The sequence below is a fragment of the Sebastes fasciatus genome, unplaced genomic scaffold (assembly GCF_043250625.1).
Source record: "Sebastes fasciatus isolate fSebFas1 unplaced genomic scaffold, fSebFas1.pri Scaffold_27, whole genome shotgun sequence".
Taxonomy (NCBI): Eukaryota; Metazoa; Chordata; class Actinopteri; order Perciformes; family Sebastidae; genus Sebastes; species Sebastes fasciatus.
In genome coordinates, this window is record NW_027428184.1 from 60,726 (window position 1) to 82,140 (window position 21,415).

Sequence of the window (21,415 nt, forward strand, 5' to 3'; positions counted from 1 at the left end):
TACTGCTACTGCTGCTACTACTACTACTACTACTACTACTGCTGCTACTGCTACTGCTACTGCTACTACTACTGCTACTGCTACTGCTGCTGCTACTGCTACTACTGCTACTACTACTACTACTACTACTACTGCTACTGCTGCTACTGCTACTACTGCTACTACTACTACTACTACTACTGCTGCTACTGCTACTACTACTACTACTACTGCTACTGCTACTGCTACTGCTACTGCTACTATATCAACACATCATCGACGACCTGGTACTACTACTACAACTGTGATTACTACTACTGTTAATACTACTGTTGATACTACCTGATCAGCAGTACTACAGTATGTTGTAGTAACAATATCTGAAATACAACTCTTTGTGTTTTCAGGCTCTGGAGACAGCTGGTTACGTAAAGAATGTTATAGTAAGTATTGAGTAGAAGTACTTCTACTAAAACTCTGAGTACTTTTACTGTGAGTGATGTAGGGGAAGTATTATGAAGTTCCATAGAGGCCAAAAACTGAGCTGGACTCCACAAACACAACTCTGAATGAATGAATGAATGAATGAATGAGTGATTGAATGAACGAATGAATGAATGAATGAGTGAATGAGTGAATGAATGAATGAACACTGTGTGTTTCCTCCAGGAGAGAGACATGTTACTGAGATACAGGTGAATGAATGAATGAATGAATGAGTAAATGAATGAATGAGTGAATGAGTGAATGAATGAATGAACACTGTGTGTTTCCTCCAGGAGAGAGACATGTTACTGAGATACAGACGTCAGGACTCAGTCAGGAGGAAACGAACCTTCAGAGCCTGCAGGGTGAGAACTCTCTATGTTCTATACCTGGTTTCTGTTCTTCTGTTCTACTGTTCTCCTGTTCTACTGTTCTCTTGTTCTACTGTTCTCCTGTTCTACTGTTCTCCTGTTCTACTGTTCTACTGTTCTACTGTTCTCCTGTTCTACTGTTCTCCTGTTCTACTGTTCTCCTGTTCTACTGTTCTCTTGTTCTACTGTTCTCCTGTTCTACTGTTCTCCTGTTCTACTGTTCTACTGTTCTACTGTTCTCCTGTTCTACTGTTCTCCTGTTCTACTGTTCTCCTGTTCTCCTGTTCTACTGTTCTACTGTTCTCCTGTTCTCCTGTTCTCCTGTTCTCCTGTTCTACTGTTCTCCTGTTCTCCTGTTCTACTGTTCTCCTGTTCTCCTGTTCTACTGTTCTACTGTTCTCCTGTTCTACTGTTCTCCTGTTCTCCTGTTCTACTGTTCTACTGTTCTCCTGTTCTACTGTTCTCTTGTTCTACTGTTCTCCTGTTCTACTGTTCTCCTGTTCTACTGTTCTACTGTTCTACTGTTCTCCTGTTCTACTGTTCTCTTGTTCTACTGTTCTCCTGTTCTACTGTTCTCCTGTTCTACTGTTCTCCTGTTCTCCTGTTCTACTGTTCTACTGTTCTCCTGTTCTACTGTTCTCTTGTTCTACTGTTCTCCTGTTCTACTGTTCTCCTGTTCTACTGTTCTACTGTTCTACTGTTCTCCTGTTCTACTGTTCTCCTGTTCTACTGTTCTACTGTTCTACTGTTCTCCTGTTCTCCTGTTCTACTGTTCTACTGTTTTCCTGTTCTCCTGTTCTCCTGTTCTACTGTTCTCCTGTTCTCCTGTTCTACTGTTCTCCTGTTCTCCTGTTCTCCTGTTCTCCTGTTCTCCTGTTCTCCTGTTCTACTGTTCTACTGTTCTACTGTTCTCCTGTTCTCCTGTTCTACTGTTCTCTTGTTCTACTGTTCTACTGTTCTCCTGTTCTCCTGTTCTACTGTTCTACTGTTCTCTTGTTCTACTGTTCTACTGTTCTCCTGTTCTCCTGTTCTACTGTTCTCCTGTTCTCCTGTTCTACTGTTCTACTGTTCTCTTGTTCTACTGTTCTACTGTTCTCCTGTTCTCCTGTTCTACTGTTCTACTGTTCTCCTGTTCTACTGTTCTACTGTTCTCCTGTTCTTCTGTTCTCCTGTTCTCTTGTTCTCTTGTTCTCACAAAGGTCATAGAGACGTTCTATGGTTATGATGAGGAAGCGTCGGCGGACTCTGATGGATCGTCTTTGTCGTTTCACACCGACAGAACTCCAGATACAGAACCAGACGAGGTACACACATACCGTTGGTTCTGTTACTGGTCTGACTGGTTCTGTTACTGGTACTGTTACTGGTTCTGTTACTGGTTCTGTTACTGGTCTCTCTGGTCTGACTGGTTCTGTTACTAGTTCTGTTACTGGTTCTGTTACTTGTCCGACTGGTTCTGTTACTGGTTCTGTTACTGGTCTGACTGGTTCTGTTACTGGTTCTGTTACTGGTCTGACTGGTTCTGTTACTGGTTCTGTTACTGGTCCGACTGGTTCTGTTACTGGTTCTGTTACTGGTTCTGTTTGTGTGTTTCAGGTGTGTGTGCGTGATGATGCAGAGTTCCGGTACCGTCAGCTGACTCAGGAGTATCAGGCGCTGCAGCGAGCTTATGCTCTGCTGACGGAGACGAGCGGAGGCAACTACGACGCCGAGAAGGAGATCAAGGTGACCCGACCTCTGAGCAAGGCACTAACAGGGTGATGGTTCTATTCCCTGTAATGAAGCAAGGCACTAACAGGTCGATGGTTCTATTCTCTGTAATGAAGCAAGGCACTAACAGGTCGATGGTTCTATTCTCTGTAATGAAGCAAGGCGCTAACAGTTCGATGGTTCTATTCTCTGTAATGAAGCAAGGCACTAACAGGTTGATGGTTCTATTCTCTGTAATGAAGCAAGGCACTAACAGGTCGATGGTTCTATTCTCTGTAATGAAGCAAGGCACTAACAGTTCGATGGTTCTATTCTCTGTAATGAAGCAAGGCACTAACAGTTCGATGGTTCTATTCTCTGTAATGAAGCAAGGCACTAACAGGTCGATGGTTCTATTCCCTGTAATGAAGCAAGGCACTAACAGGTTGATGGTTCTATTCCCTGTAATGAAGCAAGGCACTAACAGGTCGATGGTTCTATTCCCTGTAATGAAGCAAGGCACTAACAGGTCGATGGTCTATTCTCTGTAATGAAGCAAGGCACTAACAGGTTGATGGTTCTATTCCCTGTAATGAAGCAAGGCACTAACAGGTCGATAGTTCTATTCCCTGTAATGAAGCAAGGCACTAACAGGTCGATGGTCTATTCTCTGTAATGAAGCAAGGCACTAACAGGTTGATGGTTCTATTCCCTGTGTTTCAGACCAGAGAGCAGCTGCTGGCTGAAATCAGTCGATATGAAACCAGAGTAGCAGATCTGGAATCGGCCCTGAAGCAACAAGGACGGGTAACACACTGAATTTAATCTTTACATGTTAGAGTTAGAAATAAGATATGAAATAATAATCAATAATAATAATAATAATAATAATAAAACAGATGATAGGAGGTTTAGTTCACTACAGATGAAATAAACTAAATAGACAAACAGAAACAATGAAGATAACCTGGGTATGATGGAGATACCCTGGTATGATGAATATACCCCGGTATGGTGAAGATACCCTGGTATGGTGAAGATAACCTGGGTATGATGAAGATACCCTGGGTATGTTGAAGATACCCTGGTATGATGAATATACCCCGGTATGGTGAAGATAACCTGGGTATGGTGAAGATACCCTGGGTATGGTGAAGATAACCTGGGTATGGTGAAGATAACCTGGGTATGGTGAAGATACCCTGGGTATGGTGAAGATACCCTGGGTATGGTGAAGATAACCTGGGTATGGTGAAGATACCCTGGGTATGGTGAAGATAACCTGGGTATGGTGAAGATAACCTGGGTATGGTGAAGATAACCTGGGTATGGTGAAGATAACCTGGGTATGGTGAAGATAACCTGGGTATGGTGAAGATACCCTGGGTATGGTGAAGATAACCTGGGTATGATGAATATACCCCGGTATGTTGAAGATACCCTGGTATGATGAAGATAACCTGGTATGATGAAGATAACCTGGGTATGGTGAAGATAACCCGGGTATGGTGAAAATAACCTGGGTATGGTGACGATACCCTGGTATGGTGAAGATAACCTGGGTATGGTGAAGATACCCTGGGTATGGTGAAGATAACCTGGGTATGGTGAAGATAACCTGGGTATGGTGAAGATACCCTGGGTATGGTGAAGATAACCTGGGTATGATGAATATACCCCGGTATGTTGAAGATACCCTGGTATGATGAAGATAACCTGGGTATGATGACGATACCCTGGGTATGGTGAAGATACCCCGGGTATGGTGAAGATACCCTGGGTATGGTGAAGATACCCTGGGTATGATGAAGATACCCTGGGTATGATGAAGATAACCTGGGTATGATGACGATACCCTGGGTATGGTGAAGATACCCCGGGTATGGTGAAGATACCCTGGGTATGGTGAAGATACCCTGGGTATGGTGAAGATACCCTGGGTATGTTGAAGATACCCTGGTATGATGAAGATACCCTGGGTATGGTGAAGATACCCTGGGTATGTTGAAGATACCCTGGTATGATGAAGATAACCTGGGTATGGTGAAGATAACCCGGGTATGGTGAAAATAACCTGGGTATGGTGACGATACCCTGGTATGGTGAAGATAACCTGGGTATGGTGAAGATACCCTGGGTATGGTGAAGATAACCTGGGTATGGTGACGATACCCTGGTATGGTGAAGATAACCTGGGTATGGTGAAGATACCCTGGGTATGGTGAAGATAACCTGGGTATGGTGAAGATAACCCGGGTATGGTGAAGATAACCCGGGTATGATGAAAATAACCTGGTTATGATGAAGATACCCTGGGTATGGTGAAGATAACCTGGGTATGGTGAAGATAACCTGGGTATGGTGACGATACCCTGGGTATGGTGAAGATAACCTGGGTATGGTGAAGATAACCTGGGTATGGTGAAGATAACCTGGGTATGGTGACGATACCCTGGGTATGGTGAAGATAACCTGGGTATGGTGAAGATAACCTGGGTATGGTGACGATACCCTGGGTATGGTGAAGATAACCTGGGTATGGTGAAGATAACCCGGGTATGGTGAAGATAACCTGGGTATGGTGACGATACCCTGGGTATGGTGAAGATAACCTGGGTATGGTGAAGATAACCTGGGTATGGTGAAGATAACCTGGGTATGGTGAAGATAACCTGGGTATGGTGAAGATAACCTGGGTATGGTGAAGATACCCTGGGTATGGTGAAGATACCCTGGGTATGGTGAAGATACCCTGGGTATGGTGAAGATACCCTGGTATGATGAAGGCATCAGGTGGGAATCTTATCTGCGTTCTGATTGGTTCCAGGGTAGACTCCTGGGATGTGTCTTCAAGCTGATCAGAGGCGCAGAGAACCAATGAGAGCGAGCGAGCGAGAGGTAGAACAAACGGTAGAACGTAGAACAGAGTGACCAATCATATTCCATGAAGAGCCAAACTAAACCAATCAGAACCTGAATCAGAACATTTGACCACAACCAGCTCCACCAATCAGAACAAAGACTCCGCCCACTACTCAGGTAGAGGGGAGGAGCTTATGTGTGATCAGTCTGACTGGTGGCTCTCTGTGGTACATGACTGAACACCTCTGATGTAGAACATAGAACATAGAACGTAGAACATAGAACGTAGAACATTGAGCGTAGAACATAGAACGTTGAAGATAGAACGTAGAACGTAGAGCAGGAATATCTGAGGTTTGAGCTGTAAATATCAGTTATTTAAGAACTACTGACACTGTTGTCTGTCTGTCTCTCCGTCTATCCACCTGTCTGTCTGTCTCTCTGTCCGTCTCTCTGTCTGTCCACCTGTCTGTCTGTCTCTCTGTCCGTCTCTCTGTCTGTCCACCTGTCTGTCTGTCTCTCTGTCCGTCTCTCTGTCTGTCCACCTGTCTGTCTGTCTCTCTGTCTGTCTCTCTGTCTGTCTGTCTGTCTGTCTGTCTCTCTGTCTGTCCACCTGTCTGTCTGTCTCTCTGTCCGTCTCTCTGTCTGTCCACCTGTCTGTCTGTCTCTCTGTCTGTCTCTCTGTCTGTCTCTCTGTCTGTCGACCTGTCTGTCTGTCTGTCTGTCCACCTGTCTGTCTCTCTGTCTGTCCCCCTGTCTCTCTCTCTGTCTGTTCCCCTGTCCCCCTGTCTGTCTGTCCACCTGTCTGTCTCTCTGTCTGTCCCCGTCTCTCTCTCAATCTTGTCTCTCTCTGTCCACCTATCTGTCCCCCTGTCTGTCTGTCTGTCTGTCTGTCTGTCTCTCTGTCTCTCTCTCTGCCTGTCTGTCTGTCTGTCCACCTGTCTGTCTCTCTGTCTGTCCCCCTGTCTCTCTCTCTGTCTGTCCCCCTGTCTCTGTCTCTTTCTCTGTCTGTCTGTCCCCCTGTCTGTCTGTCTCTCTGTCCGTCTCTCTGTCTGTCCACCTGTCTGTCTGTCTCTCTGTCCGTCTCTGTGTCTGTCGACCTGTCTGTCTGTCTGTCTCTCTCTCTGTCCACCTGTCTGTCTGTCTGTCTGTCTGTCTGTCTGTCCACCTGTCTGTCTGTCTCTCTCTCTGTCTGTCTGTCCCCCTGTCTGTCTCTCAGGATGTCCAGTGGGTGGAGGAGAAGCAGTCGTTGTATCAGAGGAATCAGCAGCTGGTGGAGAAGGTGAAGAAACTGTAAAATCTCTATTTGACTCTGAACACATGAAAGACAACTAATAATAATACGAGTGAATAAATGCATTCATATTAATATTGACTCTTTGTTTACATTAGTAAGACTGAATATTTCTGATAGAAGATATAAAAACGTGATGATGTGACGTTGTTTCTGTATGTTTCTGATATTCTGCAGGTGAAGCGGATGGAAGGTGAAGAACTGAAGCTGGAGAACGACATCCAGGACGTCAGAGACCAGAACGAACTGCTGGAGTTCAGGATCCTAGAGCTCGAGGTAAAGACAGTCAGACTGACCTAAACAACAACAACAACAACAACAAGTTCAAACAGTCAGACTGACACGTGTCTCTGTTTCTATGGAAACCATGTTGACTGTTCAGGAGAGGGAGCGACGCTCACCTGCCATTAACTTCCAACACATCCATTTCCCAGAAGGCCTCAGTCCTCTACAGATCTACTGCGAGGCAGAGGGAGTCGCTGTGAGTAACAGTAGGCCTACACCTGAGTACACCTGTAAACACACCTGAGTGCACCTGTAACCATACCTGAATACACCTGTAAACATACCTGAGTACACCTGTAAACACACCTGAGTGCACCTACAAACACCGGAGTACACCCGTAAACACCTGAGTACACCTGTAAACACACCTGAGTGCACCTGTAACCATACCTGAGTACACCTGTAAACATACCTGAGTACACCTGTTAACACACCTGAGTGCACCTACAAACACCGGAGTACACCCGTAAACACCTGAGTACACCTGTAAACACACCTGAGTACACCCGTAAACACCTGAGTACACCTGTAAACACACCTGAGTGCACCTGTAAACATACCTGAGTCTTAGCTGTCCATCATGTCCGATGATGACGATTGCTCCAGGGGGTTGGGGGGTGGGGGATGGGGTTCAGCGTCGTTGGCGCTGGTGCCACTTCATGTGGCTGTGGAGGCCGATGCGTGAGCCACACACTCGCCCGCAGATGGGGCAAGGGAGCCCAGATGTTGTTGTAATGCCGGCTGCCCGCTGGTGTCGTTGGGCACGCCTTTCGGTCCTCCTCTACACCTATAAACACACCTGAGTACACCTGTAAACACCTGAGTACACCTATAAACACACCTGAGTACACCTGTAAACACCTGAGTACACCTATAAACACACCTGAGTGCACCTACAAACACCTGAGTACACCTACAAACACCTGAGTACACCTGTAAACACACCTGCGTACACCTGTAAACACCTGAGTACACTTATAAACACACCTGAGTACACCTGTAAACACCTGAGTACACTTATAAACACACCTGAGTACACCTATAAACACACCTGAGTACACCTGTCAACACCTGAGTACACCTACAAACACTTGAGTGCACCTGTAAACACCTGAGTACACTTATAAACACACCTGAGTACACCTGTAAACACACCTGAGTACACCTGTAAACACCTGAGTACACCTGTAAACACACCTGAGTACACCTGTAAACACACCTGAGTACACCTGTAAACACCTGAGTACACCTATAAACACACCTGAGTACACCTGTAAACACCTGAGTACACCTATAAACACACCTGAGTGCACCTACAAACACCTGAGTACACCTACAAACACCTGAGTACACCTGTAAACACACCTGCGTACACCTGTAAACACCTGAGTACACTTATAAACACACCTGAGTACACCTGTAAACACCTGAGTACACTTATAAACACACCTGAGTACACCTATAAACACACCTGAGTACACCTGTCAACACCTGAGTACACCTACAAACACTTGAGTGCACCTGTAAACACCTGAGTACACTTATAAACACACCTGAGTACACCTGTAAACACACCTGAGTACACCTGTAAACACCTGAGTACACCTGTAAACACACCTGAGTACACCTGTAAACACCTGAGTACACCTGTAAACACAACTGAGTACACCTGTAAACACACCTGAGTACACCTGTAAACACCTGAGTACACCTGTAAACACACCTGAGTACACCTGTAAACACCTGAGTACACCTGTAAACACAACTGAGTACACCTGTAAACATACCCGAGTACACCTACAAACATCTGAGTACACCTGTAATCACACCTGAGTACACCTGTAAACACCTGAGTACACCTGTGAACACACCTGAGTACACCTGTAAACACCTGAGTAAACCTGTGAACACACCTGAGTACACCTGAGTAATTGTTGGTTCTGCTGAATGATGTGTTGTGTTGTTGTTCTTCAGGAGATCGTGATCAGTGAGTTGATGAAGAAGCTGGACATTCTGGGAGATAACGCCGTAAGTGTATGTTGAATTTATTTTGTACATGTATGTGTTTAATTATTGAAGTCAATCAGTTTGGACCTGAACTCCGTCTTCTACCGTCGGTTCTGTTTATTTGGACCTGAAGCTTCAAACCTGAGCTTCAGTCTGCTGCAGTAGCTCCTTCAGTTATTTACGTGTTGTTGACGTGTTGTTGGCGTGTTGTTGACGTGTTATTGACGTGTTGTTGGCGTGTTGTTGACGTGTTGCTGTTTGCGTGTCTTCCTGCAGAACCTGTCCAATGACGAGCAGGTGGTGGTGATCCAGGCCAGGACTGTCCTCACTCTGGCAGAGAAGGTAACACAGCAGTGATGCTGACCTTTGACCCCGTCTGAATCATGTATATAAACACAGTCATTCTGTCCCCCTCTACCTGTCCCTCTACCTGTCTGTCTCTCTACCTGTCTCTCTACCTGTCTGTCTCTCTACCTGTCTGTCTCTGCTCAGTGGTTGGAGTCCATCGAGGTGACCAAGTCGGCTCTGCAGCAGAAGATGTTGGACATTGAGAGTGAGAAGGTAAAAGACTAAAAGGACAGCAGCAGCCTCGGTGTGTGTTTGTATCATTAGTGACGGTAGAGAGACGGATGTGAACGGGGTCAAACCCACGAGGACGCCTCATAGCAGCAGCGTTCTGAAAGCTTTAACAACTTTATACATTTTAAAAACATTAATGAGTTCCTCTTGAAGGAGTCGAACCAACCGAGGAGCTCGTCGTCACGGTGACGCCTCAGGTAAAAACACGGTGAAGTTGTTTACGGTTGTATTTCTGTTGTCTAACATTATCTGACAGCCTTCAGGTGACCTTTGACCTCTGTGTGTTGTTGTGTAGGACCTGTTCAGTAAACAGAAGGGTTACCTGGATGAAGAGCTGGATTACAGGAAGCAGTCCATGGATCAGGCTCATAAGGTCAGTGTGAGACGCAGTGATAGTTCAACCCCCAACAACCCCCAACAACCCCTAAAAACCCCCAACAACCCCTAAAAACCCCCAACAACCCCTAACAACCCCTGACATCCCCTAACAACCCCTGACATCCCCCCAACAACCCCCTAACAACTCCCTAACAAACCCTAAAAAAAAACAACAACCCCCTAACAACTCCCTAACAGACCCTAAAAACCCCAACAACCCCTAACAACCCCCTAACAACCGCTAACAACCCCCAACAACCCCTAACAACCCCTGACAATCCCCCAACAACCCCTAACAAACCCTAAAAACCCCTGACAACCCCCCAACAACCCCTAACAACCCCTAACAACCCCTAAAAAACCCTGACAACCCCCCAACAACCCCCTAACAACCCCTAACAAACCCTAAAAACCCCTGACAATCCCCCAACAACCCCCTAACAACCCCTAACAAACCCTAAAAACCCCTGACAACCCCCCAACAACCCCCTAACAACCCCTAACAATCCCCAACAACCCCCTAACAACCCCTAACAAACCCTAAAAAAAACAAACAACCCCCTAAAAAAACCCAACATTCCCTAACAACCCCTGACAACCCCCGACAACCCCCTAATAACCCCCCAACAACCCCCTAATAACCCCCCAACAACCCCCTAATAACCCCCCAACAACCCTCCAACAACCCCTAACAATCCCAAACAACCCCCCAATAACCCCCTAAAAAAAAACAACAACCCCCGACAACCTCCCAACAACCCCCCAACAACCCCCTAACAACCCCTAACAACCACTAACAGCTTCACAAACACCGGTTCATTATTCTACTTTACTCCTCACAGCTAATATTGATTTTTCTGATGGGATGAAATATTTTCTTGGTGTCCTCAGAGGATCCTGGAGCTGGAGGCCATGTTGTTTGAGGCTCTGCAGCAGGAGGAGGAGTTCAGGATGGAGGGATTAAAGATGGAGAAGGGTCGTCTGTCTGAAACACTGACGGAGGACGAGAGGGACAGCCTGAGGAGAGCTATGGACCAATGGAAACGATCGGTGATGTGTGAGCTGAGAGAGAGAGACGTCCAGATCCTCCGAGAGAGGATGGAGATACTGCAGCTCACACAACAGGTAGATGGTTAAACTACAGGTAACCTGTTAAACTACAGGTAGATGTTTAAACTACATTTAACTACAGGTAAACTGTTAAACTACAGGTAACTACAGGTAGACTATTAAACTACAGGTAGACGTTTAAACTACAGGTAACTACAGGTAAACTGTTAAACTACAGGTAAACTGTTAAACTACAGGTAGATGTTTAAACTACAGGTAACTTCAGGTAGACTATTAAACTACAAGTAAACTATTAAACTACAGGTAACTACAGGTAGACTATTAAACTACAGGTAGACGTTTAAAATACAGGTAACTACAGGTAAACTGTTAAACTACAGGTAACTACAGGTAGACTATTAGACTTAAGGTAGACGTTTAAAATACAGGTAACTACAGGTAAACTGTTAAACTACAGGTAAACTGTTAAACTACAGGTAACTACAGGTAAACTATTAAACTAGAGGTAAACTGTTAAACTACAGGTAAACTGTTAAACTACAGGTAACTACAGGTAAACTGTTAAACTACAGGTAAACTGTTAAACTACAGGTAAACTGTTAAACTACAGGTAACTACAGGTAAACTATTAAACTAGAGGTAAACTGTTAAACTACAGGTAAACTGTTAAACTACAGGTAACTACAGGTAAGCTGTTAAACTACAGGTAAACTGTTAAACTACAGGTAACTACAGGTAAACTATTAAACTAGAGGTAAACTGTTAAACTACAGGTAAACTGTTAAACTACAGGTAACTACAGGTAAGCTGTTAAACTACAGGTAGATGTTTAAACTACATTTAACTACAGGTGAACTGTTAAACTACAGGTAACTACAGGTAGACTATTAAACTACAGGTAACTACAGGTAAACTGTTAAACTACAGGTAAACTGTTAAACTACAGGTAACTACAGGTAAACTGTTAAACTAAAGGTAACTACAGGTAAACTGTTAAACTACAGGTGAACTGTTAAACTACAGGTAACTTCAGGTAAACTGTTAAACTAAAGGTAACTACAGGTAAACTGTTAAACTACAGGTAGACGTTTAAACTACAGGTAACTACAGGTAGACGTTTAAACTACAGGTAAACTATTAAACTACAGGTAACTACAGGTAGACTATTTAACTACAGATAAACTGTTAAACTACAGGTAACTACAGGTAAACTGTTAAACTACAGGTAAACTGTTAAACTACAGGTAACTACAGGTAGACTATTTAACTACAGGTAAACTGTTAAACTACAGGTAACTACAGGTAAACTGTTAAACTACAGGTAAACTGTTAAACTACAGGTAACTACAGGTAGACTATTAAACTACAGGTAGATGTTTAAAATACAGGTAACTACAGGTAAACTGTTAAACTACAGGTAGACGTTTAAAATACAGGTAACTACAGGTAAACTGTTAAACTACAGGTAAACTGTTAAACTACAGGTAACTACAGGTAGACTATTAGACTTAAGGTAGACGTTTAAAATACAGGTAACTACAGGTAAACTGTTAAACTACAGGTAAACTGTTAAACTACAGGTAACTACAGGTAAACTATTAAACTAGAGGTAAACTGTTAAACTACAGGTAAACTGTTAAACTACAGGTAACTACAGGTAAACTGTTAAACTACAGGTAAACTGTTAAACTACAGGTAAACTGTTAAACTACAGGTAACTACAGGTAAACTATTAAACTAGAGGTAAACTGTTAAACTACAGGTAAACTGTTAAACTACAGGTAACTACAGGTAAGCTGTTAAACTACAGGTAAACTGTTAAACTACAGGTAACTACAGGTAAACTATTAAACTAGAGGTAAACTGTTAAACTACAGGTAAACTGTTAAACTACAGGTAACTACAGGTAAGCTGTTAAACTACAGGTAGATGTTTAAACTACATTTAACTACAGGTGAACTGTTAAACTACAGGTAACTACAGGTAGACTATTAAACTACAGGTAACTACAGGTAAACTGTTAAACTACAGGTAAACTGTTAAACTACAGGTAACTACAGGTAAACTGTTAAACTAAAGGTAACTACAGGTAAACTGTTAAACTACAGGTGAACTGTTAAACTACAGGTAACTTCAGGTAAACTGTTAAACTAAAGGTAACTACAGGTAAACTGTTAAACTACAGGTAGACGTTTAAACTACAGGTAACTACAGGTAGACGTTTAAACTACAGGTAAACTATTAAACTACAGGTAACTACAGGTAGACTATTTAACTACAGGTAAACTGTTAAACTACAGGTAACTACAGGTAAACTGTTAAACTACAGGTAAACTGTTAAACTACAGGTAACTACAGGTAGACTATTTAACTACAGGTAAACTGTTAAACTACAGGTAACTACAGGTAAACTGTTAAACTACAGGTAAACTGTTAAACTACAGGTAACTACAGGTAGACTATTAAACTACAGGTAGATGTTTAAAATACAGGTAACTACAGGTAAACTGTTAAACTACAGGTAGACGTTTAAAATACAGGTAACTACAGGTAAACTGTTAAACTACAGGTAAACTGTTAAACTACAGGTAACTACAGGTAAACTGTTAAACTACAGGTAGACGTTTAAACTACAGGTAACTACAGGTAAACTGTTAAACTACAGGTAGACGTTTAAACTACAGGTAACTACAGGTAAACTGTTAAACTACAGGTAGACGTTTAAACTACAGGTAACTACAGGTAAAATGTTAAACTACAGGTAAACTGTTAAACTACAGGTAACTACAGGTAAACTGTTAAACTACAGGTAAACTGTTAAACTACAGGTAACTAGAGGTAAACTGTTAAACTAAAGGTAACTACAGGTAAACTGTTAAACTACAGGTAACTACAGGTAAACTGTTAAACTACAGGTAACTACAGGTAGACTGTTAAACTACAGGTAGACGTTTAAACTACAGGTAACTACAGGTAAACTGTTAAACTACAGGTAAACTGTTAAACTACAGGTAACTACAGGTAAACTGTTAAACTACAGGTAGACGTTTAAACTACAGGTAACTACAGGTAAACTGTTAAACTACAGGTAAACTGTTAAACTACAGGTAACTACAGGTAAACTGTTAAACTACAGGTAACTACAGGTGGACTTGTTGTATGTTTCATGTATTGTTGGTGTTTGTGTTTCCAGAGGAACAAGGAGCTGGAGGAATTTATAGAAGCACAGAAACGACAGATTAAAGAGCTGGAGGAGAAGGTACGGAATAATAGAGACACAATAGAGTCTGGTTGTAAACGATCTACTTTCTGTGACTCTTCAACTGACTCTCCACTTCTTTTCTTTCAGTTTCTATTCCTCTTTCTATTCTTCTCTTTGGCGTTCATCCTCTGGTCCTAACAGCAGCTGGTGAGTCACACAGCAACATGTTTCAGTACACCTGGGGTAAACCCTGTACACCTGGGGTAAACCCTGTACACCTGGGGTGAACCCTGTACACCTAGGGTACACCCTGTACACCTGGGGTAAACCCTGTACACCTGGGGTAAAACCTGTACACCTAGGGTACACCTGGGGTAAACTCTGTACACCTGGGGTAAACCCTGTACACCTGGGGTAAACCCTGTACACCTGGGGTGAACCCTGTACACCTGGGGTGAACCCTGTACACCTGGGGAGAACCCTGTACACCTGGGGTAAACCCTGTACACCTGGGGTAAACCCTGTACACCTGGGGTACACCCTGTACACCTGGGGTACACCCTGTACACCTGGGGTAAACCCTGTACACCTGGGGTGAACCCTGTACACCTGGGGTGAACCCTGTACACCTGGGGAGAACCCTGTACACCTGGGGTAAACCCTGTACACCTGGGGTAAACCCTGTACACCTGGGGTAAACCCTGTACACCTGGGGTAAACCCTACAGGGTTTCCTATCATTGAGTGTTAGCTGTACAGATGTCAATGGTTGTATGAATCTATATAATGATGTAATTAAATCTCGTTAACGGTGTTGACGTCTGTGTTTCAGGGTGTGCAGCCTCCAGAGTCCAGCAGCTGAACACTCAGCAGGGTCGGCTCAGTCTGATCGGACCGAAGCGACATGAGGATTCAGAAGGATTCAGGGTTTGAACCAGCAGCTTCCTGACTGAGGCACGTTGGCTTCACTGCCCCACTGACCTGCCTCTGGCTGCTGTCAGCCAATCAGAGCAGAGCCCAGCTGTCAGCTGACTCTGGAACTACACCGTCACACCTCAAGGACGAAGACAAGGATGGTTTCCACGGCCACAGATGAACGTTGTGTTTCAGACAAGTGAAACCCACAACGGCAATATGCTAACTAGCTTCCTGTTAGCTACTGTTTACCAGGAAGTTCTTGTTCAGACACCTGATATGTAGCTGACACACATTCTGGCCTCAGGAGGCCGGCTGGACCAAAGTGGTGCTGGACGACACGCAGTGTTAGCTCAGCTAGCTGGACGACGCACAGTGTTAGCTCAGCTAGCTGATTTTAAACATTGCTAGCTAACGGAGCGTGTTGGTTGGGTCGGTTGCAGGTGTCTGACCCGGTCGTGGGTGAATGACGCTCAAGTGACGACCGAGATCGATGAACTACAAACAGACGTTCAGTAAAGCGGTTGCTAAGTTACCTTGATGAGTTCACACAGTAGAAACAGTAGAAACAGTAGAAACTGTTGCTAAATGGAGCGTTCTCGTCTGCCCTGATGTAAGTTCAGTTGAATTTAACTGTGTTCTGATTGGCTGTTCCTGCAGACTGGAGAGTGATGTCACACTGTAGAGCCTCTCAGCTCCCTCGTAGATCTGAGGTTACGGTGTGTAACCTTCATGTAGTTTCAGCCCACCTGAATCATCCCGGGACCAAAAACTGATGAAGGACACACTCGTTGATGGCGTCAGGAGGTCCGCTGGAGGTCAGAGCTGCAACGACTGAACAATGAACCGGTTCTGATCCGAAGAAACGAAGCATGAAATCTGAAACAGGTTTAAAAACTGCTCAGAAACATTTGATCTCATAATAAAAACCTGCTGCAGAGGTTCTGATCCGCTGCAGAGGTTCTGATCCGGTCTCTGCAGAGGTTCTGATCCGGTCTCTGCAGAGGTTCTGATCCGCTGCAGAGGTTCTGATCCGGTCTCTGGACTAGATCAACTGGGAGGTCAACGTGATGGAGGAAAGTACAACGTCAGTGTTTCACAGTCCCGCCTGAATAATGGAGGATCATTTCACAAATCTAAAACGATGTATTATTATATACTATATTATACTATTACTATACTGTTATACTATATTATATACTATTATTACTATAATAATTATTATTATTAGGCTATATGAATTTATGCATTTTTCATTTCACGCTGCTACTCGAGATAATCAGTTGACTATCTGATCAAAGTAAATGGAAATATGAAAATAGAAAGTGAGTTAAATAAAAGTACAGAAAATAAATGTTCAAATAAAAAGTTTAATATTTTTACAGTTTGGTTAATTTTCAAATCAGAATACATTTTTTATTTTTCAGATAAAATGTTCCTGCATATCAGGGCTTTGACTTCCATTCACCACCAACGTGTCATTTCAATATCAAATTCATATATAAACTATATATATATAAACAGGATTCATTTATAATGTGAATTATCTTCCCTCGGTGTTTAACTGAAGCAGGTTCAGAGCTGAATCTTTCCTGATGTTGTACTTTTATTATTCCAGATGATATTTTTCTATCTCTGCTGTGAGTCTGAACTCAGTGAACATCTGACGAGTCGGCAGTTTGACGTGATGACACATTAAAAACGGTGGAAACGAGACTGAAGACAAAACTGTGTTTGTGTTTTGTTGTTTTTCACTAACTGACCTTATTTGATCCATTATTACCTCCACCAAGGCTGAAGAGCCAAGAGTCAAGACCGAAGAGCCGAGACCGAAGAGCCAAGACCGAAGAGCCAAGACCGAAGAGCCAAGACCAAAGAGTCAAGAGCCAAGAGCCAAGAGCCAAGAGCCAAGACCGAAGAGCCAAGAGCCAAGAGCCAAGAGCCAAGACCGAAGAGCCCAGAGCCAAGAGCCAAGAGCCAAGACCAAAGAGCCAAGAGCCAAGAGCCAAGACCGAAGAGCCAAGACCGAAGAGCCAAGACCGAAGAGCCAAGAGCAAAGGCCGAAGAGCCAAGAGCCAAGACCAAAGAGCCAAGACCGAAGAGCCAAGAGCCAAGAGCCAAGACCGAAGAGCCAAGACCGAAGAGCCAAGACCGAAGAGCCAAGGTCGAAGAGCCAAGACCGAAGAGCCAAGACCGAAGAGCCAAGACCGAAGAGCCAAGGTCGAAGAGCCAAGAGCCAAGGCCGAAGAGCCAAGGCCGAAGAGCCAAGAGCCAAGACCGAAGAGTCAAGAGCCAAGAGCCAAGACCGAAGAGCCAAGAGCCAAGAGCCAAGAGCCAAGAGCCAAGAGCCAAGGCCAAAGAGTCAAGAGCCAAGACCGAAGAGCCAAGACCAAAGAGCCAAGAGCCAAGACCGAAGAGCCAAGAGCCAAGACCGAAGAGTCAAGAGCCAAGACCGAAGAGCCAAGACCGAAGAGCCAAGGCCGAAGAGCCAAGAGCCAAGACCGAAGAGTCAAGAGCCAAGAGCCAAGAGCCAAGAGCCAAGAACCAAGACCCAAGACCCAAGACCCAAGAGCCAAGAGCCAAGGCCAAAGAGTCAAGAGCCAAGACCGAAGAGCCAAGACCAAAGAGCCAAGAGCCAAGACCGAAGAGCCAAGAGCCAAGACCGAAGAGTCAAGAGCCAAGACCGAAGAGCCAAGAGCCAAGACTGAAGAGTCAAGAGCCAAGAGCCAAGACCGAAGAGCCAAGAGCCAAGAGCCAAGGCCGAACAGCCAAGATCGAAGGCCGAAGGGTTAGGAAGGAGGTCATGTTTTCACCGGCGTTGGTTTGTCTGTTTGGAGGATTAATCCAAAAGTCCGAGATGGATTTGAATGAAATCTTTTGGAGGGGTGGGGTGTGGGGGTTGTTGGGGGTTGTTGGGTGTTGTTAGGGGGTTGTTAGGGGATTTTGGGGGGTTGTTAGGGGGTTGTTGGACGTTGTTAGGGGTTGTTAGGGGGTTGTTAGGGGTTTTTGGGGGTTGTTAGGGGGTTGTTGGGGGTTGTTAGGGGGTTGTTGGGTGTTGTTAGGGGTTGTTGGCCTTGTTAAGGTGTTGTAGGGCATTGTTAGGGGGTTTTGGGGGGTTGTTAGGGGGTTGTTGGGCGTTGTTAGGGAGTTGTTAGGGGGTTGTTGGGTGTTGTTGGGGGTTGTTGGCCTTGTTAGGGGGTTGTAGGGCGTTGTTAGGGGGTTAGGGGTTGTTGTTGTTTTTGGGGGGTTGTTAGGGTTTTTTGTTTTTTTTGGGGGGTTGTTGGGCGTTGTTAGGGGGTTGTTGGGCGTTGTTAGGTTTGTTTTTTTTGGGGGGGGTTGTAGGGCGTTGTTAGGGGGTTGTTGGGCGTTGTTAGGGGGTTGTTAGGGGTTTTGGTTTTTTTTGGGGGGTTGTAGGGCGTTGTTAGGGGGTTGTTGGGGGTTGTTGGGCGTTGTTAGGGCGTTGTTAGGGGGTTGTTGGGGGTTGTTGGGCGTTGTTAGGGGGTTGTTGGGCGTTGTTAGGGGGTTGTTGGGGGTCGTTTGTGGTTTGGATGGATCATTTCATGAGATTTGGTTCAGACATCGAACACATCTGTCTACTATAGATGTTAAGTGATGCAGGGCTAGCTAGCTGGTCTGGTTTTTATTGAGTCTAAATTGATGCTGCAGACCGTACTGTATCTGATGGCCAAATGTGGTCTGTTATTATTCTCATTAACCAGATGTTTTGTGTTTTCTACTCGACAGACTGAAACTAAAACCAACATCAGTCGTCCAGCTGAAAGTCTCTGAGATCACGTTTCCTCTGATGTTTGATGAACTGACGCTGACACCTGATTGGCTGATGAGTTATTTGCATCAACGAGCAGGTGTACCTAATAAAGTGACCAGTGACCATGACGGGGTCAGATACATCCTGTACACTGTGTTGTGTATGTACAGTGAGTGTACATAGTACTGTGAGTATATACTGTAATACTGTCACAGTGATTCTGTCAGATAGGAAGTGACTTTTCAGTTTAAAACATGAGAGCTTCATGTTAACATGAAGACACACACTTTGTTACGGTCCACTGAGTGTGTGTGTGTGTGTGTGTGTGTGTGTGTGTGTGTGTGTGTGTGTGTGTGTGTGTGTGTTTGAGTGTGTGTGTGTGTGTGTGTGATCAGATAAATTGAATGTGACAGGCAAAGAAATCCAGTTCAGAGCTGCAGAGCATCAGCAGTAATGAGCACTGACCTGTGTGTGTGTGTGTGTGTATTTGTGAGAGTGTGTGGTTGTGTGTCTATAAAGTCAAACCGTTAAAAAGTCTCTGTGTTCGTTGGACCTGAAACTCACTGATGTCACATGATGATGTCACGGAACACAAGATGAACAATATCTGCTTCTTTGATAAAAAGTAATAAAGACTGAGGGAGAACTACAACTCCCAAGGTGCATTTCACTGACAAACAGCCAATCACAGAGCTTCTGTCGTCTCTACAAAGAGTTAATGTAACTTCCCAAAATGTTCTCATCCCAACTCATCACATACAGCCTCTTTGTCACGTCCCTTGGCGTTGGCATCACGCCCTTTTGCATCACGCCCCTTTGCATCATGCCCCTTGGCCTTGGCATCACAACCCTTTGCATCATGCCCCTTGGCCTTGGCATCACAACCCTTTGCATCATGCCCCTTGGCCTTGGCATCACAACCCTTTGCATCACGCTCCTTTGCATCATGCCCCTTGGCCTTGGCATCACGCTCCTTTGCATCATGCCCCTTGGCCTTGGCATCACAACCCTTTGCATCATGCCCCTTGGCCTTGGCATCACAACCCTTTGCATCATGCCCCTTGGCCTTGGCATCACAACCCTTTGCATCACGCTCCTTTGCATCATGCCCCTTGGCCTTGGCATCACAACCCTTTGCATCATGCCCCTTGGCCTTGGCATCACAACCCTTTGCATCACGCTCCTTTGCATCATGCCCCTTGGCCTTGGCATCACAATCCTTTGCATCATGCCCCTTGGCCTTGGCATCACAACCCTTTGCATCACGCTCCTTTGCATCATGCCCCTTGGCCTTGGCATCACAATCCTTTGCATCATGCCCCTTGGCCTTGGCATCACAACCCTTTGCATCACGCTCCTTGGCATCGGCGTCACACTTTTTGGCATCACTTTAGGTTTAGGCATCAGAACCACTATAGTTTGGTTTAGGACTACATGTTTGGGCTTAAAACTACCACGTTTGTAAAGTGAAAATGGAACTGAATGTTGTGAACACGAGACATGGACAGCGGTCTCACCACCCATCCACCCCGACCTCCTTCGACACGGCGTTCACCGCTCTTTATACTTCCTGATTCACGATCACGTGGATTACATGAATGATGAATAGATTTGGTAGGATATGAATTACAGAGCATCACTGAGACCAGGCTGACTGGCTCACGGCTCTTCAGATTCAAGGTTCAAGGATTCAAACCAACAACCTCTCATGAGAATAGAATTGGTTGATTTGTGTTCACTTAAACCTCCTCCTCCTCCTCCTCCTCCTCCTCCTCCTCCTCCTCCTCGTCCTCCTCCTCCTCCTCCTCGTCCTCCTCCTCGTCCTCCTCCTCGTCCTCCTCCTCCTCCTCCTCGTCCTCCTCCTCCTCCTCCTCCTCCTCCTCCTCCTCCTCCTCCTCCTCCTCCTCCTCCTCCTCTCACAGCTTCATCAGGACTCATTTTCTCTCTAGATGCTCCTCTTCTTCCTCCCTCTGATCTCTTCCTCTCAGTCTCAGTTTGAGGTCACGGTTCCTCCTCCTCCTCCTCCTCCTCCACTCCTCTTCTTCGTGTCCTGGTCTCGTCTCAGATCAGATCTCCATGATGTCTGAGAGGAGATGTTCTCAGGAGGACGACTGCTCGTCTCTGCTGTCCCGGCTGGGTTCTGACTCTCCTCGTCCCAGGATGAAGTACGGAGGGATGTTCTGCAGCGTTGAGGGAGCCTTCGAGAACAAAACGCTCAACTTTGAGTCGTTCAGTCCGCAGACGCAGCGACGCAGAACCGCTCCAACCCAAACCGACCGCCATGATGGAGGAGGAGGAGGACAGACGGTGGTGTTTCCCTCTGGACACGCCCGGGAAAACTACGGCAAGAGAGAGGTCAAAAAGATTATATTTATCATACTTTTCATTTTAAGATGTTTGAATGCTGCTGAGAATGATTTATAGATATTTAGTCATTCAAAAACAAGGACTTATTATTATTATTATTATTATTATTATTATTATTATTATTATTATCATTATTATTATTATTATTATTATTATCATTAT

General features: G+C 44.8%; 1 protein-coding gene across 10 annotated transcripts in view; it reads left to right on the plus strand.

Annotated features, from left to right (window-relative positions):
• jakmip3 (Janus kinase and microtubule interacting protein 3) overlaps window positions 1-16,833 on the plus strand; it is a 48,906-nt gene extending 32,073 nt beyond the window's left edge. For 5 of the 10 annotated variants that reach the window (XM_074628281.1, XM_074628283.1, XM_074628280.1 and 2 more), the window contains 17 exons: window positions 387-422; window positions 759-830; window positions 2,036-2,140; window positions 2,433-2,561; window positions 3,249-3,332; window positions 6,607-6,669; window positions 6,859-6,957; window positions 7,064-7,162; window positions 8,941-9,000; window positions 9,250-9,315; window positions 9,466-9,534; window positions 9,848-9,925; window positions 10,822-11,055; window positions 14,195-14,260; window positions 14,351-14,410; window positions 15,035-16,058; window positions 16,101-16,833. In XM_074628281.1, the coding sequence (XP_074484382.1) occupies window positions 387-422; window positions 759-830; window positions 2,036-2,140; window positions 2,433-2,561; window positions 3,249-3,332; window positions 6,607-6,669; window positions 6,859-6,957; window positions 7,064-7,162; window positions 8,941-9,000; window positions 9,250-9,315; window positions 9,466-9,534; window positions 9,848-9,925; window positions 10,822-11,055; window positions 14,195-14,260; window positions 14,351-14,401 (1,311 nt within the window). In that variant the 3' untranslated portion in view covers window positions 14,402-14,410; window positions 15,035-16,058; window positions 16,101-16,833. Of the gene's footprint in view, window positions 1-386; window positions 423-758; window positions 831-2,035; window positions 2,141-2,432; window positions 2,562-3,248; window positions 3,333-6,606; window positions 6,670-6,858; window positions 6,958-7,063; window positions 7,163-8,940; window positions 9,001-9,249; window positions 9,316-9,465; window positions 9,750-9,847; window positions 9,926-10,821; window positions 11,056-14,194; window positions 14,261-14,350; window positions 14,411-15,034; window positions 16,059-16,100 lie in introns of those variants that run through there. The other 5 variants (XM_074628285.1, XM_074628290.1, XM_074628284.1 and 2 more) reach the window with 4 other exon arrangements.
• Window positions 16,834-21,415: the final 4,582 nt, after the last annotated feature.